Below are 16,860 nucleotides of genomic sequence, written 5' to 3' on the forward strand. Positions count from 1 at the left end.
TGTGCAAAAAAGACATTTTGCAGAAGCTTAATCAGATGTTCAGGGATTCTGTGTTTTCCTCTTTGTTGGTTCCCAGCAGGCAAAGGTGCCCCTGGTGGGGACCCGGCAGCCGCAGGTGCTTCCTGTGTCTTTTTCTGTCTCAGCTTTTTTCGCTGCTCCCTGGTTTTCGGTGATGCATCTAGGAAGCCTGAGTGCATGACCTTCTCAGATGCATCACTGAAGACCAGGGATGAGGTGAGTTTCCCCATAGCAGAATGGACAGGCACAGGTGCTTTTTGTTGGGACCTGGTGGGCACTGGTTCTCTTTGTGTGGACCTGTCAGGCACAGGTGCTCCCTGTGTCTTCTTCTGCCTCCACTGCTTCTTGGTCTTCAGTGTTGCATCTGATAATCCTGAGTATGCGGTCTTCTCGGATGCATCACTGAACATAGGAGATGAGGTCTCTCTTCTTAACTTGACCCAGCAACAACAGGTGCTCCCTTCTTCTGCCTCCGCTGCTTCTTGATCTTCAAAGTTGCATCTGAGAATCCTGAGTGTGGGGTCTTCTCAGATGCATCACTGAAGACCGGAGATGAGGTGAGGTCTCTCTTAACTTTCTCAGACCCAGCAACCACAGATGCTTCCTTCTTCTCCCTTCACTGCTTCATGGTCTTCAGTGTTGCATCTGAGAAGCCTGAGTGGGGAGACTGAGTATTCTCAGATGCAGAACCCCATACTCAGGCTCCTCAGGTAAGGGGCAGGAGTCCTCCATTATTGCCCACCACTGCCCAGCAGCAACGGCCATGGTGAGCTCATCTGGTAGTTCAGGAGATGAGGACTGATCTGCACTCTCAGGAAAATAAGTGGGCAATGTTGACATAGCCATATTGATGTTGGATTTGAAGATGAAAGATGATCGTAAGAAGTGAATAATAGTGCTTTTGTGCAACCTATATCTGTAAAACACTGTTAAAGAAAGGTAAATGGAATACATTACTTGAATAAACATTTTTTTTCCTTTTTTTATGCCTTTTACAGAAGAGGCAAGGGAGGATAAGAGGCTCCTAAAAATGTATTCAAAATGAACAATGAAGCTGAAAAACGTTACGTTTAGTTTTTTTTATCAATGTATCTACTGTGCATAAGTCAGATGCATATAAAGTAAAAGTATATATCTTTTTCTATCACGCATGGCCGTAATAAAAGAGATAAAATTTATTGACTGCATGAATTGAGGAGCAATAATTGACAACAATACAGGATCCACACATTATTAAACTAACCAATAAGAACAGATAAAATGAACATTGTTTGCTTCTGTCTAAAATGTGGTCTTTAAAGACATAAGGCAAAATGAAAAGCTCATTTTGCATATTATATAACCATATTATATAGTCATGGTCAGAGGTAACCATTAATGCCAATCAGCATACAGTATCACTTTCAGTGTGTCATTAGATCTGCAATTCCTTGGTCAATAAAATATAATGTATCTCAAAGCAAGAGTGATTGAATGGCAGGTCCATATAAAAAATTCTCATATTAAAGAAGTGATGGATGGAGTTTGAGTATTTTTTTTTGCTTGGTTACAAACATTCTTCCAAATATCTTCCTTTGTGTACAGCAGAACAAAGAACTTTATACAGGTTTGGGACAACTTAAGGGTGGGTAAATGATGACAGAATTTTCATTTTTGGGTGAACTATCCCTTTAATTGACAGCTTTAGTGATTATAAACCCAGCGTTCCATATGCACACGATCAGACACATTTGTAAAATAAATTTCAGCCACTCATTGGCATCCTTCTGATATAGGCATTAACTCTTTGTAAAGGGTTTCAGCTCTCCTTAATGTTCAACCAAAACAGAGATTGCACTGCTTTCATTTTTAGGACCTTTTTACCCAGTGCTCAAACGGACTGAATATTATTTGCTTTTCATTGAACATTTGTTTCATGAAAAACGAACAAGTTGTTCTCTGCTGGATAACTACAGCTAAAGCCATCACAGATCTGAGATCTTAAGAGGAGTGTTATTACAGTGCTTTACAAAGTTAAAGTCATTTTGTCTTCTGTTTAAATCAAGTAACACACTGAACAGTCTAGAAACGCACACAGAGGCAATATTTTGTACAAAAACCAATTATTGAACTTTATTAACATCAAGGAGTTTTTTCCTGCAACATTTTTTATTCCAGTTTTCTTATTAACAAATAGAAAACAGACTGTGTATACAACAGATCGAACCTCTACAGCACTAATCATTCACAAGGTAAAAATGAACTTGCCAACATATTCTGAACGTATGGCCAGGTCTCCCTTTAACATGCCGGTTGTAATCAAGCAGGCATGAAATGACGTCCTGTAGGAAGTGTTTTTAATTTGCTTTGTGCTGCCCCATCCCACCAGAGGAGACCGCCAAATACCCGGGTGCGTAGATAATACAGTAGATATAACTTTTGTACCATGAATAGATTCACACACAGCTGTCTCTCGTGTATGTTGGTATATCAAGAAAAGTCCAGGATTACGTTTTGAGAGAATTATGGACAATAGAGCAGAAGCTGTATATATACTGTATCTATAATAGTATTTATATTTATTCATAATTATAAATTCATGTATATATATATTTCTGTATAAAAAGAAGAGTTTGATTAAACAGAGCTGACTCTCCCTCGGGGGAGTGGTCTATACTGTACAGGTTGCCAACGGCGATTGGTCTCATTTCAATATCACGTCTTCTAACGTCACAGAGAAGCGGGGTGCGAGGGGCACTTTTCGCCAGGATTGCGTTCGGTTCCCGGTAACGTCCCTCACGATAAACGCGCTGCAATCAGAAGGTTTATTCTTCACAAATCACATTTAACCCCTACTGAGTTCTGTACAGTGCTGATTTTATTCGTTAGTTGATTTGATTTCCCCTACCAAAAGTTTTTCTTATTTAGTACCACTAAACCCAAATGCGTACATCTCGCAGATGGAGATTTTTCTTTTATCAATGAGACAGAGACAGAACATTAAAGGCTTCTCCAAAAATGAACCCGCTCATTTTAGCCCAATAAGACCAATTATACATAACAAAGAAGAAGAAAAAGAAAAAAAAAAAAAAAAAAAAAAAGTAAAATCATGTTACAAAGTCAAACCATCAGCAGCTTAGAGAACAGCGGTTCTCTGGTATTAGTATCAGGAACATGTTAAAAATACATGTTCTTGTGCTAAAATAACCTATTATATAGAAAATAAAAATAAAACAGTACCAATTAAGGAGAAGGTAGACCCACGGAAAAGGCTGTTAAGACAAAAGATGTTAAAAGATGATAAAAAAAAAAACAAATATTCTAAATAATAACAATAATGTCATACAGAATTTTTAAAATAATAACAAATGATAATCTTGATTAAAAAAAAAAAAGTCATACAGGAAGGGAAAGAAAAAAAAAAATAAGAAAAAAAGAAGAATTAGTGCTACCAGTAGCCTTCGACTGTAGAGTGGGTTGGCATACGCTAAAGAGAAACTAGAATATAGTTTTTTTTTAGATGGTGCTTCTTGAAAGAGAGTTGTCTATATTTCTTAAAGCAATCTCTTGGTGCCAGTCAATAACGGACTGCTGTGATTGGTTAACCAGCCACTGGATAGCCTGCCCTTCCCAACCCCCCAGATCTCTGTACAAGATGGGGTGGGGGAACGGTGGCTCAGAAGGAACACTTGGTGCACTCCTGAAGAGTTGTACCAGAGGGCTGTGGTCCAGGAGTGGTTACGTTGCATAGTGATCAAAGCTCCCCAGGTACTCCAGAGCGGCTCTGTAGCACAGCTGGTACTGGTCCTGCAGGGGAAAAACAGCATGCGTTAGTGGGATAAACACTCGCCTCCTTAACTAATAACACAGTTACGGCGACAGAGAGCTCGCGCTCCATATCAATTCCTGTTGAAACTGCTGTAAATGATTTTATGGGACACCACGCATGAAATGTTCTTGACAGATACCACTGAAATAGGTGTCTTGAGAAATAACTCTCCATAGGCTCTATAAACAACTTGGATGCAGTTGGAGAGAGTGTGTTTTGTTGAAGGAATGGACATATCAAATCAGTAATTCCAAGTATTCTAAGTATATGGGCCCTATTTTAACGATCTAAGCGCATGGTGCAGGTGCACTTAGGGTGTCTCCGAATCCACTTTTGCCAAATTAATGATGGAAAAAATGGTCAATGTGCCAAGCGCATGGTCCAGAAGGGTTATACCTAGTCTCTTAATGAATCATGGGACTCATGGGACTTGCACCATGGCAGATTGCTATTTACATGGCAGAATATAGACACTCTTAACCTGACGAGTCAGTTTAAATACATGTGTGTATTGCCACGATTGGTCATATAATTAGCCAATTTCATTCGTCATTACTGCAAATAGGTAATTTTGATACATGCACTGACTATCCATTATGACATGTAGGCATTTGTATCTTTATGTACACAATAATGATCTTTTACATTGTAATCCTTTTATTTTTAATATTTGGCATGTTTGTGTGCTGCTGTGCGTCCCTGTGTGTGTAACAAGCAGAGTGTACGTGCATTGTGCACCTGACTATAGGCGCATATTACTAACGCGCCCTTTAAATAATAATAATAATAATAAAAAAATAAAAAATACTGCGCCATTGAATTTAGACCAGGTTTTCGTTGGTCAATGGTGCAGTCGTTTTCAGTTGCCTCAAAATAGCAACACGCCAACAATGCGCCTGAACACACCTCATTTTCAGACTAGCATGCCCCTGGGTGAAAAGATGGCCGCGAGTGCATTTGCTACTTAAACAACGTGGGTGCTGGATGTGAAAATGATAACTGTATCAGCTGAAACTATCAAAAAACACTTGCGTCACACCTGCCGTCGCATTGAGCTGGGTGTATGTTAGGGCTCTAAATCAGCAGCTTTAATGGCATATTTGACAATGGTATTATAATGTTTGGGCATTAGGACAGTACCTCTGTCTGCACCATGGCAGGCCTTTGTGTGCGCAGGGTCTTAACCGTCTGGAACAAATCCACCACACCCTCATATCTCATCCTCTCCAGGACAATACTCAGAGTGATGAAAACACCTGTCCTTCCCACTCCAGCACTGAAAAACAACAGCATCTGTTAACTTAACACCTGTTACACAAGGGTGAAGGCTCTACGTGACACATAACACTGCTGTCTTGAGTGTAATGCACTACATCTGTGTGTCCCAATCTGGGGTTTGTGAGGCTGTGATAGAAATTAAATTAAAAATGGTAAAAATGAAATAAAACAATTATTTATTACAAATTATAATAAATACATTTAAATAAATAAAATAAAAAATAATAAACATAATTATTTATTAAATTTTTTAAATTAAACTATACAATTAAATATTTTTAAAAATAATTTATAATTAAAAATATTTTATATTCATTAAATTTCATAAAAAGTTCATGATTCATGAAAGGTAAATCATTAAATGAGTGATACAATAAAAAAATCTGAAAAAAAAAAGAAATGTATAATAGTAAAGTAATATTTTTAATATTTTTTATTAATAAAAAATGTTTATTAAATTAAAAAATAATTATGACAAAAGTAATTGATAATAAAGTAATTTAAAAATGTAAAATAATGTATTATTAAAAGTACTTTTCATCACATTGTAAATTAATTCAATGCACAGCATTTTAAAATTAAATGTGTAAAAATGTTTAACATTAAATTAAAACTATTTACAAATTATTCAATTAAATGATACAATTTAAAAAGTGTAAAAGTACAAATTAGTAAGAATGTGTACAATTATTTATTATTAAATAAAAAATAATTTATATTACAAATGGCCATTATTCATAAAATTTGACATAAAAAACATTACATAAAATTACATAAAATCTTAAAGTGACTGAACTACGCAAAATGTTTATTTATTTGTCAAGAAGCCATCTAATAAGCAGGATAATGTACATTCAGTTGGTCATTATCACATAATAAACCAAGCCCGGCGCCAGGACACACAAACTGGGGGGGCGTTCACAATTGTGGAGGGGGCTGAACTAGGGGTGTGACGGTGAGTATATTTTCCTACATGTTAATTGACGCAGGGGGCTTTTGAATCGCTAATTCAAAAGTGAAAGTAAAATGCTCACGGCTGCACGGGCATTAATAACAGCACCGCACCAGTGGACACGCACGGTTATGAACGCCCGTGAATCTATTTTAATGATGGGTTCATTAATGATGAGTTTATTATTATTCTTAATAAAAAAAAAAAAAACACAACAACTAAACAGTACAATCAATGCCGAACTCGCTTAAATAGGCGCTTTTACATTTCTCTATGAAACCAAATTTTCCTCCATCTTGTCAGTCAAAGGTGAGGCGAAATGGGCAAAGTTAGCCCACTTTGAATTGAGCAGACGCATTCAAAGAAATAAAATATTAAGTTTTGTTGCCAAATTTAGATTTTTTTTATTTGAATATTATTTAGTTTATTTGTTTGATTTTTAATGATTTAAATATAATTTAATTAATTGCTTGTCATCAACTTGCAATTCCCTCGCGAACCCCCGTTTGGGAAACCCTGTTATAGAACATTATTTTAAATTCATTCCATGGCGACGCGTCATGCAGCCAAGCTACAGGTATCACGTTAATTTTATTTTTCCTTTTTTATTTAAAATATTGTTAACTTGGCTATATCATCATATATCATAATTATATGATATTTTCCGACTGTCAAATATGTGGAAATAAATGTGTTTTGTTTAAACACCTTTACTGATCATCTTATTTGATAAAACAGAGGATCTGTCGGATTTACATTACATAAATTCAATACAATTACATAAGTGGCTGGTGAACTGGGATAAGAGAGTAAACTTTGTTTCATACGCATTGTATCTGATATGAATAAACAAATTCCTCAAGTTATAATATAAAGGATTATCGCAGCTTCCATATGAGTGTATGGAATCTGCATTTAACAAACTATAATGTCTTTTTTATATATAGCTCATTCAAACGTCTGAAACCTCAAATAAACATGTGGTTAAAAACTGAATAGTTGTGAAATATGAAAAGCACAGAGCGCGTCAATCTCTGGCTCAGCGCCAGCAGCGGGAAAGCAGGTTTGAATTTAGCAGTGGCGTATTGAACGTTCTCATCACACCGGTGTTACCGTGCACGTTAAAAAATTTAAAATCGATCGGGACAAATTGAAACTGAGGGGGCACAAATCAGATCTGAGGGGGCAATGCCCCCTTTTGCCCCCTAGTGGCGCACTCTGCTTCATGTTGGGGTTTATTGTGTGATGCTGATCAGCTGACTGTATATTATCCCTCACACATTTTTCGATCCATATTTTCATTTAGACTTGTTCAGTCACAGATCAGCATACCTGCAGTGCACAGTGATTGGTCCATCCTGCCCAAACTGCTCCTTAGTTTTATGAACTTGGCCAATGAAATCAATGAATCCCTCTCCGGTTTTTGGCACTCCCTGCTCTGGCCAATCAGTGAACTGGAACTGGCGAATGGTTCTGGATTGTCCATCCTGAAGGGAATGAAGAATTACAGGTTTATTAGGCTGCTGGTTTCTCTCTCACATAAGCACACAACAGCTGGACACCACCCAGTCAGACGGCGCGCAGCAGGGAGCCTTTGTCCATATGTTCGCTGTATGACCGGGTGTGTATGCGTCTCAGCTACAAGCTTATTCATAACCTTGCCACTATTCATATTCGCCCAAAATGCTCTAAAGTCCAAGGCGAGCTGCAGGATGTGAGAGCGAAACATCCGCCGCCAGCAACAGATTGCTCACACACCCCAGCGGTGCCCTCAAGTACCATACTGAGTGACAATCATATGAAATAAACACAAATAATGCACCTCTGGCAGAGTCCTTCAGGTGATAGATGCACTTACCCTGGCATCTGTGACTTTGAACTCTCGCAGGATGTACTGGGGCATGTTGTATTCAGCCATGGGATCTACCACAAAGTACTGATAGCGGGCAGAGCGCTCTGCAGGCCAGTACTGATGGCATTTCTCCTGCAGGATGGCAAAAAAACTGGAGTTTATCCCTGATTAAAACAGCAGGATGCAAGTTAAAAGGAGGAACGAGCTCTTACCCGTCCCATTTCTCGGAGTTTGGTCAGCATTACTACAATAGTGGAATTGTGCTCCCATAACATCCTCCAGAAGTCCTCAGTGGTCTCCGCTAGAGGGCCCTGAGTGGCAATATAGGCCTTCTGCTGTCTGTACACACACACACAAAAACATTTTTTGAGACCTTGATGCAAAACAAGCAAATATGCCAGGACGATCATATGACCTTGACTGCAGCTAGAAAACAGCTGTGTGTTTTCTAGCCACTGTCAAGTAACATAGTGTTACTTCCAGGCAACACACAAAAAAGTGCTGAACATTTTAGTATTATTTATATACTAATATATTATAAAAGGTGGGGTAAGTAGTTTTTTAAAAACACTGTTGGACATTGTTGATATTTGAATTTAACCCAAACAAACCCACCCCTCTCTTCATTGGTCCACATCCAAAACTCACCCTCCAATCCTTAGGGCCCTATAAAATCCGTTTTATTTTTTCCCAAATTCCGTTTCTTCCGTTTTAATTTTTCTGGATTCCGTTTTATTTATTTTTTGACTCCATTTTAATGGTTAAATTAAATTTTAGTAATCAAAAAGCATGTCTAATTAATTGAAATAATGAATCTTGTCCAATTTACCAACAATTTAATAAAAGTTTAACACACAAAAAAAAAATGTTTCCCCCAAAATTTTATTTTTACCAAATTCTGTTTTCTAGATTCCACTTTAATGGTTTAATTCCACTTTAATAATCAAAAAGCATTTCTAATTAATTGAATTCTTAAAAACAACAATATTACTTAATTAAAAAATATATTTTTATGATTGTCTTTTTCTTCAGAAGTTCCGTTGTGTATTTAAATTTTTCTGGCAATCAAATGAACGCATACCATTTAATTTATCTTTTAATCATGCAATTAAACTTTTTTGTAAAACAATGTGCTGCACAACAGCTTTACTGTTAAAATTAAAACATGGAAGAAACACTGAGATTGTTTAAAAATATGCTTTTAATTCTTTCATCAAAAATTTGACAAATTCCGTGACATTCTGCGTTATATAGTAAATTCCGAATGGATTCCGTGAGTCCGTGATCGCGGAAATTATAAGGCCCTAAATCCTATCCACCCTGCTCCGAGTTGGTCTCGAACATCAGCCCGTTCGCTGCTAGCAGACCTTCCCGCTTAGCTCTCTCCAGCACTGGAAAGCTTTTCTAATAGTAACATGGGTCCTAAAGCGCTTGCCCAGTCATAAACCTTCATTCCAGTTTTTTGTCTCATCTCTCCTTCTGCAGTTTTTTTTTTTTCTTTTCAAATCTCCCTCCTGCTAGTTCTCTCTCCTGGACCATCATACGCCCCCTAATGCTGACTGGTCATGTTTTATTGTTGGTTGTCGGCCCGACTAACTTCCAAACAGTGTTTTTGAAAAACTACTTACCTCACCTTTAATTAACATTTTAATTTTAAATATAGTATTCAGTGCTTCCCACACATAGACTTGGGCGGGCTGCCCAGGTATAATAACGGCCGCCCAAGTATATTTGGAGACACATTTTTGCTTTTATTATTTTTATCTTCTTATACTTTTATATCCGCCCAAGATAATGAAACCATCCACGATTGATTAACCAGTCGTATGTACCTGCTCGTTATGTGTGTGTCAGAACAGTTTACTCCCGCTAACATTGCCACGGGTGCTGCATTTTGCAAAGTCACAAGGGGGCGCCGTTGCACGTTCTACAATCTCATGCAACAGAGCTTCAGACTGCTTCAAAGTGATTCTCAATCAATGAAAAGCGCAGATTTATGCTAAGCGATTGCTAATGAACTCAAGTTGATGAATTATTACAAAGTCTACTTCATGGCCTTCATATAAAATGTTTAATACAGTTGTAAGAATCTGAAAGATCAGCCTGCAATAGTACAGACATTTCAAAATAAGAGTCCCAGTGTATTTCGGGCTTGTTTATAATTAAAAGTCACACGCTAAGATTTTTTTTTTTTTTTTTTTTAAGGCATTATTGGTATTTTGGTTACACAATAAATTGTATTTAATTTGATTCCATTTAATTCATAGTAAATTATTGTAGTCTCCCCCACAGGAAAAGACTAAGAACATTATTTGACACATATATTATTCATTATATAAATTTTACTAGTAAAATCTGTGTCCCATTCACTGAGAGAGACACTATATGACAACAAGGAGAACATAGGAAAAGGATAACCATTTAAATGTTGTAATATTGCATAATTTACAATGCATAATAATGCATAATATTAGTATGTAATTAAATGTAATAGTATGCTATGTAATTAAAATGAATTTCAATAAATAAAAAAAAAGAAAAAAAGAAAATCACACATTATTTGTTTGTCACATGTAGTAGACCATTTTTGTGCCGTGGGTAATAGGAGGATTTTTCACACGGCTACCACCACAAATATATTTCAAACCTGTGGGAAGCACTGGTATTTATAGTATTTTTGTTATGTACTTTATTTTATTTCAGTTTTAATCATTTTGCTGCTTAAACTTTAGCATATTTTATTTCAGTTTGTTATTTTTTTTTAAACTTTCCCCCATTTTTTCATGTATATTTATATTATTTTATTTCAGCTTCATTTCAGTAAACAAAATTACTTTTATTGTTTTAGTTAAAGATAACATTGGCCCCAAATATTTTTTCTTGCTATTTTTTTTTTTATGTAATTAGGTCCATTTTATGCCTTTATAACAAATCTATTGCAGTCAATTTCCATTCAACGTTTGTTTTTATGTGTAATTTGCAGGTCTCATTTTTTGTGACAACTATGTTAAAAAGGTTTAAGTTTAGTCTATTAATGGCTGCAACTGACATTTAGCATATTACTAAGACACTACTGTATTTATATAACTCTACTATATAAATATATATAACTACTATATTTATATTTTTCCTTTTGGAAAATCACATATAAAATGTCCTACCACCTGACAGATATCATTTAAAGGAGTCTTTTGAGAAATCACCCCTGTCTCTGTGCTCTGACAGCCCTAAACTCAAAACAGTAAAAAAGGGGAGAGACCCGCCCTTTTTTAGCCAACAAAAAATGCTCCCTGCCTATCAATCATCTTCCATGTTCAGGTTTGATGATACAGTATGTATTTGGAGGGCAGGTTCTGAAGAGAAAGTGATAGTGTGTCGTTGAAGGAATGGTGGCGGTTCAATTCAATGGCTTGCAGAAGTTAGCAAAACAATCACTTACATCACATTTAAGAAAGAGTCGATTGAAAATCCATGTCCTATAATCTGTTGTTCTACCCCTGTGTACAGTACGTAGAGCTAGGGTGTTGTATTAACATGACCACTGGGTGGCAGCAGCGTACTTCGCAATGGCAGCTTGTACAATCAATGTGCACATGGCAAACACATTGCTGTCTCATACAAACAGCGCCACGGGTTAGCAACTAATGAAGGTGCTGCAGGCGAGGCAATAACACGGAACCGGGAGATTAAAGTCTGCTCAGGGCCTTGTTCCGACAAATAAAGAGACGGCAGAGAAGAAGAGAAGAGAGATGGGGAGAGACGAGCCAGAATGAAGAGCAAAGAGGAGCGCAAGCCCCTCCCTCGACCACTCATTCCATAGCATACACACACGCACACACACACAAATACGTCGCTACGAAGAACACAAAGCAGACGTCAGGGACACACTGCCTTTGACAAAGCTGAATTACCTCTATATTAATCATGCTGTTCTTCCTTGGAGGTTATTTTTCCCCCCAATCAAACGAAATTCAACACGAAACCAAAAATGGTTATAAAGGCCGACACGAAAACAGCCCTAATGATGTATCCGCTTGACTGGAGAAGCTCTTTGTAAACTAGCAAGAAGGTCAACCGTGTTTTTGTGCTTATCGCATTAACATGCTGTTTAAAAGCGGCTTAATTGCTGCTTTTTGACAAGACAACAAATCTTGGAGCAGACGAACCCAGAGGCTCGGCTAGAGAAGGAGACGTGACCAAGGAATCGCTTTTGAAGCTCATTTGGTTTCAGAAATGGGAGTGGTGTCAATTACGCATTGGCACAGGTTGAGCTCCTCCAGAGTAGCTCTCATTAAGTTTTAATTCAAACGAGAGGGGCTGATGTATCAAGCCTCTAGACATTTCCTTCACAGACTCTGTGACATTTCGTGCCCACGCTTCGTTTTACGGCAAACACGACTGGCCTTTTCTCTCTCGCTTTTCTGTCTCTGATTTTCTCAAGCGTTCGCCCCATTGAGAGCGCCTCCCTTTGTAATTCAATAAACAGCTGTCAGACAGAGTAAGGCAACAAAAAATGTGAAGGCTGAAAATATGTAGACAAACTACACAGTGCTGCTCATTGTTTAGGGAGAATATTGCTGTGGAGAAAAATAGGAGCTATGGATCATCTTATTTACCACATGCAAGAACGAGTTTTGATGCCTGATGTAAATAGAACAGCAGGAACACAAAGAAAGTCAACAAATCTACTTATCAAAACCACTGCATTTATTTAGAGATGGATTCAGAGGCCTCAATTAAAGATTCACTACATTGGCTTTGGGGAGTAGATAAAACATGACAGTTGGCTGGTAACTATTATCAGTGGCAACATAATACATGGCTAAAATCTAATTGTAACAATGATCTGACCCTCACTGATATAACTGACCTGAGCAATTCAAATTAACACTCGTACGTCTTACTCGTACAACTTTTAACTCAGAACTCCATGTGGTGACACGTAGTGTATTCCAATATATATAAAAAAGCAAAAATATAATTCATGGCTATAATTATATAAATTATAAGTTCATACAACTAAAGAAATGAGGACTCTCTCTCTCTATCTCTCTCTCTCTCTTTTTTTTTTTTTTTTTTTTTTTTAAACAAGATGGACAATATTTGTCACCCAAAAAGTCATTCGGTTTAACCAAATTTTCGATTTTACCGAATGCACTTTTGGTTATACTGAATGACAATATTTTCAAACAATGCTAACAGGCTGATATCTAGTTAGCAAAAGGACAATCAAACATTTTATATTTAGTACAAGTTTTTTGAAATGTTACAACATTTTCCATGTTTTACAGTGGTTGTATTGAATGACCTCATGTTTTGGGACATGCGTATGAGCAAGTGAAAACATTAATTTTTCAAATAGTTAAGAGAGTTAGTTACTTTGCTTCACAACCATGTGGTAATTTGCAGGTGTCTGAATGATGTCACATCCTGTCACATGATATTACCCGCATGACTTGATCCAAAATGGTCCCTTTATATTGGTTACTCCGAATGACATCAATGAAATTAATTTTTCCGGACATTCTTTCTCATAACAAAGCAATGACTTCTACACATTATTTTAATACCATTTTGCACTATGTTGATATATGATGTTACAAAATCATGCCAGGATAAAAAATATATACATTTATTACATTTTAAGATATTTTAATCACAAATGATTAAATGGCTGTATTGGCCTTTGGACGGTTAAACTGAATGACATTTTGACACTTCAAAATCTTTAAAATATGTAGCAAAATATAAATAAAACCTTTTGGATTCAATAAAAGAGATCTAGTTGTACTACCTTACATACTTTGGATGTCATATCTTTGTTTTTTTTATTATTATTAAGGCCTTTGGACAATATTATATATATATATATATATATATATATATATATATATATATGGAGAGAGAGAGAGAGAGAGAGAGAGAGCAAAGCAAGCTCACAGAATCTTGAGTTAATCTTACAAATATATTTATAGCAGCTGCCTAAATAATAATAATAAAAAAAAAAAATCTGTTGCGCTCCTCAGTGTTTTTGTAATGGTTTGGCTACCTGTATCCGTCGATGCAGCTGGCATTGATGTAGTCAGATCCCTCCACTCCTCGGATTGGCTGCAGGCACACCCGTGTGGACTCAAAAGGCATGATATTGACCAGCCGGTTTTTGAACTTGTTGCAGGGCAGGTTGGCGCTGATGAATCGTGAGGTGTGGGCTTTGGTGTTTGCGAGTCTCTGTGGAAAAAGCGATGGGTTCAGAGGGCTTGAGCATAAACAAGCTGGCAGAAACATTATTGCAGGAAACATTCTGGAACAGAAATGCTTTTTTAAATGTGGGGGACTGTTAGTTGTGTGCTATTGTAATTGTAAATTGAATGTGAGCTGTGCAGCAGTAGAGAGGGGTGCGGGTGTAACGGTCTGACTGGGAAAGCGAGGGCGTGACTGGCAGCGGGGAAGAGAAAGCACAGATGGACATCAGCAGTGAGTGCATAGAGACCGTTGGCTTTACTACAAGCTCTGTCTGTACTGGGTACCCACTCCGGTCTTTGCACCAGATGCTGTTTCTACTTCTAGAATCCGTTCTGAGTTGAGCATATACCAGCGTTCAGTTATATCCCAATAGCACTATTAAGAGATGGAATAGTAAAACATTTTCAATAAAACATTTATTGAGTCATTAAGCGTTTACATGCACTAATTCTCGTCAATCTGAAAGAATCCAATCCGATTCCAGAATTTGAAAGATTACTTTATGTACCCTAAACTCTGCAAATTCACGTGCATTTACATATTCATTTATATCTATTCTGAACAATATTTTAGCACCTATGCAGTGCCAGTCGCCATGTTCAGAAACAGGTCACCGCAAAAATGTTACCAAAGCTACTGCGAGCCTCCTCCACTGACCAGTTTACACAGTTAAAATGTTCCTGTTTATCAGATTGTTCAAGATCTACACCACCCCTTCCAATTGGTTCGAAATTTCATTCGGTTCGAGCTCAATCTGATCGATTGTGGTGTTTACTGCATATAAATGTTACTAAGCTATTGACTCGTCTCACTCTCACCACTGAAGGTGCACTCAGTTAGCTTTGTTACATTGTGCTGACTGATATTACAGTCATCATGGGCTAATACTGACACCTAGTGGCGTGGATGCATCAGGGTTATAATAGTTTAGAGTTTATTTAGTTTTTATTTAAATTTCATTTTCAGCTTGTTTTTGCAATTTAGTTTTCATCGATTGTCAATTGTCATTGATTGTTTCTGTTTATTTTGTGGTATAGTTAGGGCTGATATTAATTAAAAATGTTTACTTCTCAGCACAGTCCAGTATTATTGCCATTTTGTGGCATCTTCATGTTGTATTTAATCACCATCCACTATTAGCATTCAATCATGATTCCATTTTTTTTTGGAGCTGAGGTGTCAAAAATAGGGATATTATCAAGATAAAATGACTAGTATTCAGCTGGTAATACAATTTCAACATGGCGGCCCCCATGAGGTGACCCGCTCCGTGTTATAGTCCACTGATAGTCTTTGTCAAAAGTACTATTCATTTTTTAACTTTAATAAGGAAAACATGACTTTTCTCATTAATGAGTAAGATAGGTGCAGTCACCTTAAACTCCAGCTCCATGGCTGTGACGGTCTCTCCAGATGGTGGCTGGGTGAGCTTCTGTATGTGGGCGTAGAGGTTTCGGGCAGGGACCTCAGTGTTTCCACAGGTGGCGGCCTCCAGCAGCGCCTCGTGGATGAAGATGTACTGGTCCTCCGTCTGCACCATGTAGTTCCTCTGGGCTCTCATGCATGTGACGTGGCCATAAATGTCTACTGTCTTCTCGTGTTTCATGCGCTCCAGCATGGCATCAATGACTATGAAGCAGCCCGTGCGGCCCACTCCAGCACTGACAGACACAAACTGGTTAGACTACAAACAAACTGTATAATAATAATAAGGCTACGTTCACACTGCAGGTAAATGTGGTCCAAATCTATTTTATTTTGCCCACATGTGACTCATATCTGTTTTCCCCATGACAGTGTGAACAGTACAAACCACATCAAATCTGATCTTTTCAATTCCGATTTGTGCCACTTCCATATGTGGTACTGAATCCGATACAGGTTAGAAGTTTTGTAATGCGACTGCAGTGTGAACAGTCATATCGGAATTCGAAATCAACTTTCGCCACAATTCTGCACTCATGGGAGTCAATTCAAAGATTTCACCTACCCAACGTTATTAAGATAGTTGCGAAAGGTAGTCAGTAGAAGGGCAGTGATGTGTCGGAACTCGTAAGTATTACAGAGACATCTCTATAATAAAAACAAAACATGAGGGCTCGTATCATAAAAGTTTCAAAACTCTGCTCTCTTTTGTCACATCATTGTCTTTATTTTTCATATTGCATGCGCATAATTTCGCTGGCTTCCGCGGCAGATCACACTATAAATAAAAGCGTAATCACTTACTTTAATGCCCTCCGTGTTTACTTCCGTATGACAGTGCACTGTGTGTGTTGCCAAGTCCTTGATTTTCCCACAGAATTGGGTTGGTTTTTCACTGTTGCCGCGGGTTGTTTTGCAACTCCGTGGGTTAAAGCAAACGCACTAACACGATATTTAACCCCTGAGAAACAACTGAGTGGATTTCGTGGTAAATACCTCGCAACCCATGATCTGTTCACACTGGAAATGTGATATTGGCCACAATTAAAACAACTATACAAAAAAATCAGATCTGAGCAAAAATCAGAATTGAGCAAGGTTCGCAGTGTAAAAGTAGCCTTAGAGTGTCAACAGTTTTTTTTTTTTTTTTTTTTTTTTAAACAATTACATTATATACTGAGTAATCAAATTATTCACATATCAATAAAGTGTTATGGAATATTATGAAAATATTCTGGTAGGGGGAATGAAAATAAATTTTAAATCAATAATTACTAACATGTT

At 37.3% G+C, this 16,860-nt stretch overlaps 1 protein-coding gene across 10 annotated transcripts in view; it reads right to left on the reverse strand.

Moving 5' to 3' along the window:
- Nucleotides 1-1,681: 1,681 nt before the first annotated feature.
- Nucleotides 1,682-16,860, reverse strand: part of ptprfb (protein tyrosine phosphatase receptor type Fb) — a 233,258-nt gene continuing 218,079 nt past the window's right edge. For all 10 annotated transcript variants that reach the window (XM_067363329.1, XM_067363330.1, XM_067363337.1 and 7 more), the window contains 7 exons: nucleotides 15,527-15,812; nucleotides 13,958-14,136; nucleotides 8,121-8,247; nucleotides 7,915-8,040; nucleotides 7,389-7,543; nucleotides 4,967-5,102; nucleotides 1,682-3,804 (listed from right to left, as the gene is read on the reverse strand). In XM_067363329.1, the coding sequence (XP_067219430.1) occupies nucleotides 3,736-3,804; nucleotides 4,967-5,102; nucleotides 7,389-7,543; nucleotides 7,915-8,040; nucleotides 8,121-8,247; nucleotides 13,958-14,136; nucleotides 15,527-15,812 (1,078 nt within the window). In that variant the 3' untranslated portion in view covers nucleotides 1,682-3,735. The remainder of the gene's footprint in view (nucleotides 3,805-4,966; nucleotides 5,103-7,388; nucleotides 7,544-7,914; nucleotides 8,041-8,120; nucleotides 8,248-13,957; nucleotides 14,137-15,526; nucleotides 15,813-16,860) is intronic.

The sequence above is a fragment of the Chanodichthys erythropterus genome, chromosome 16 (assembly GCF_024489055.1).
Source record: "Chanodichthys erythropterus isolate Z2021 chromosome 16, ASM2448905v1, whole genome shotgun sequence".
Lineage (NCBI taxonomy): Eukaryota > Metazoa > Chordata > Actinopteri > Cypriniformes > Xenocyprididae > Chanodichthys > Chanodichthys erythropterus.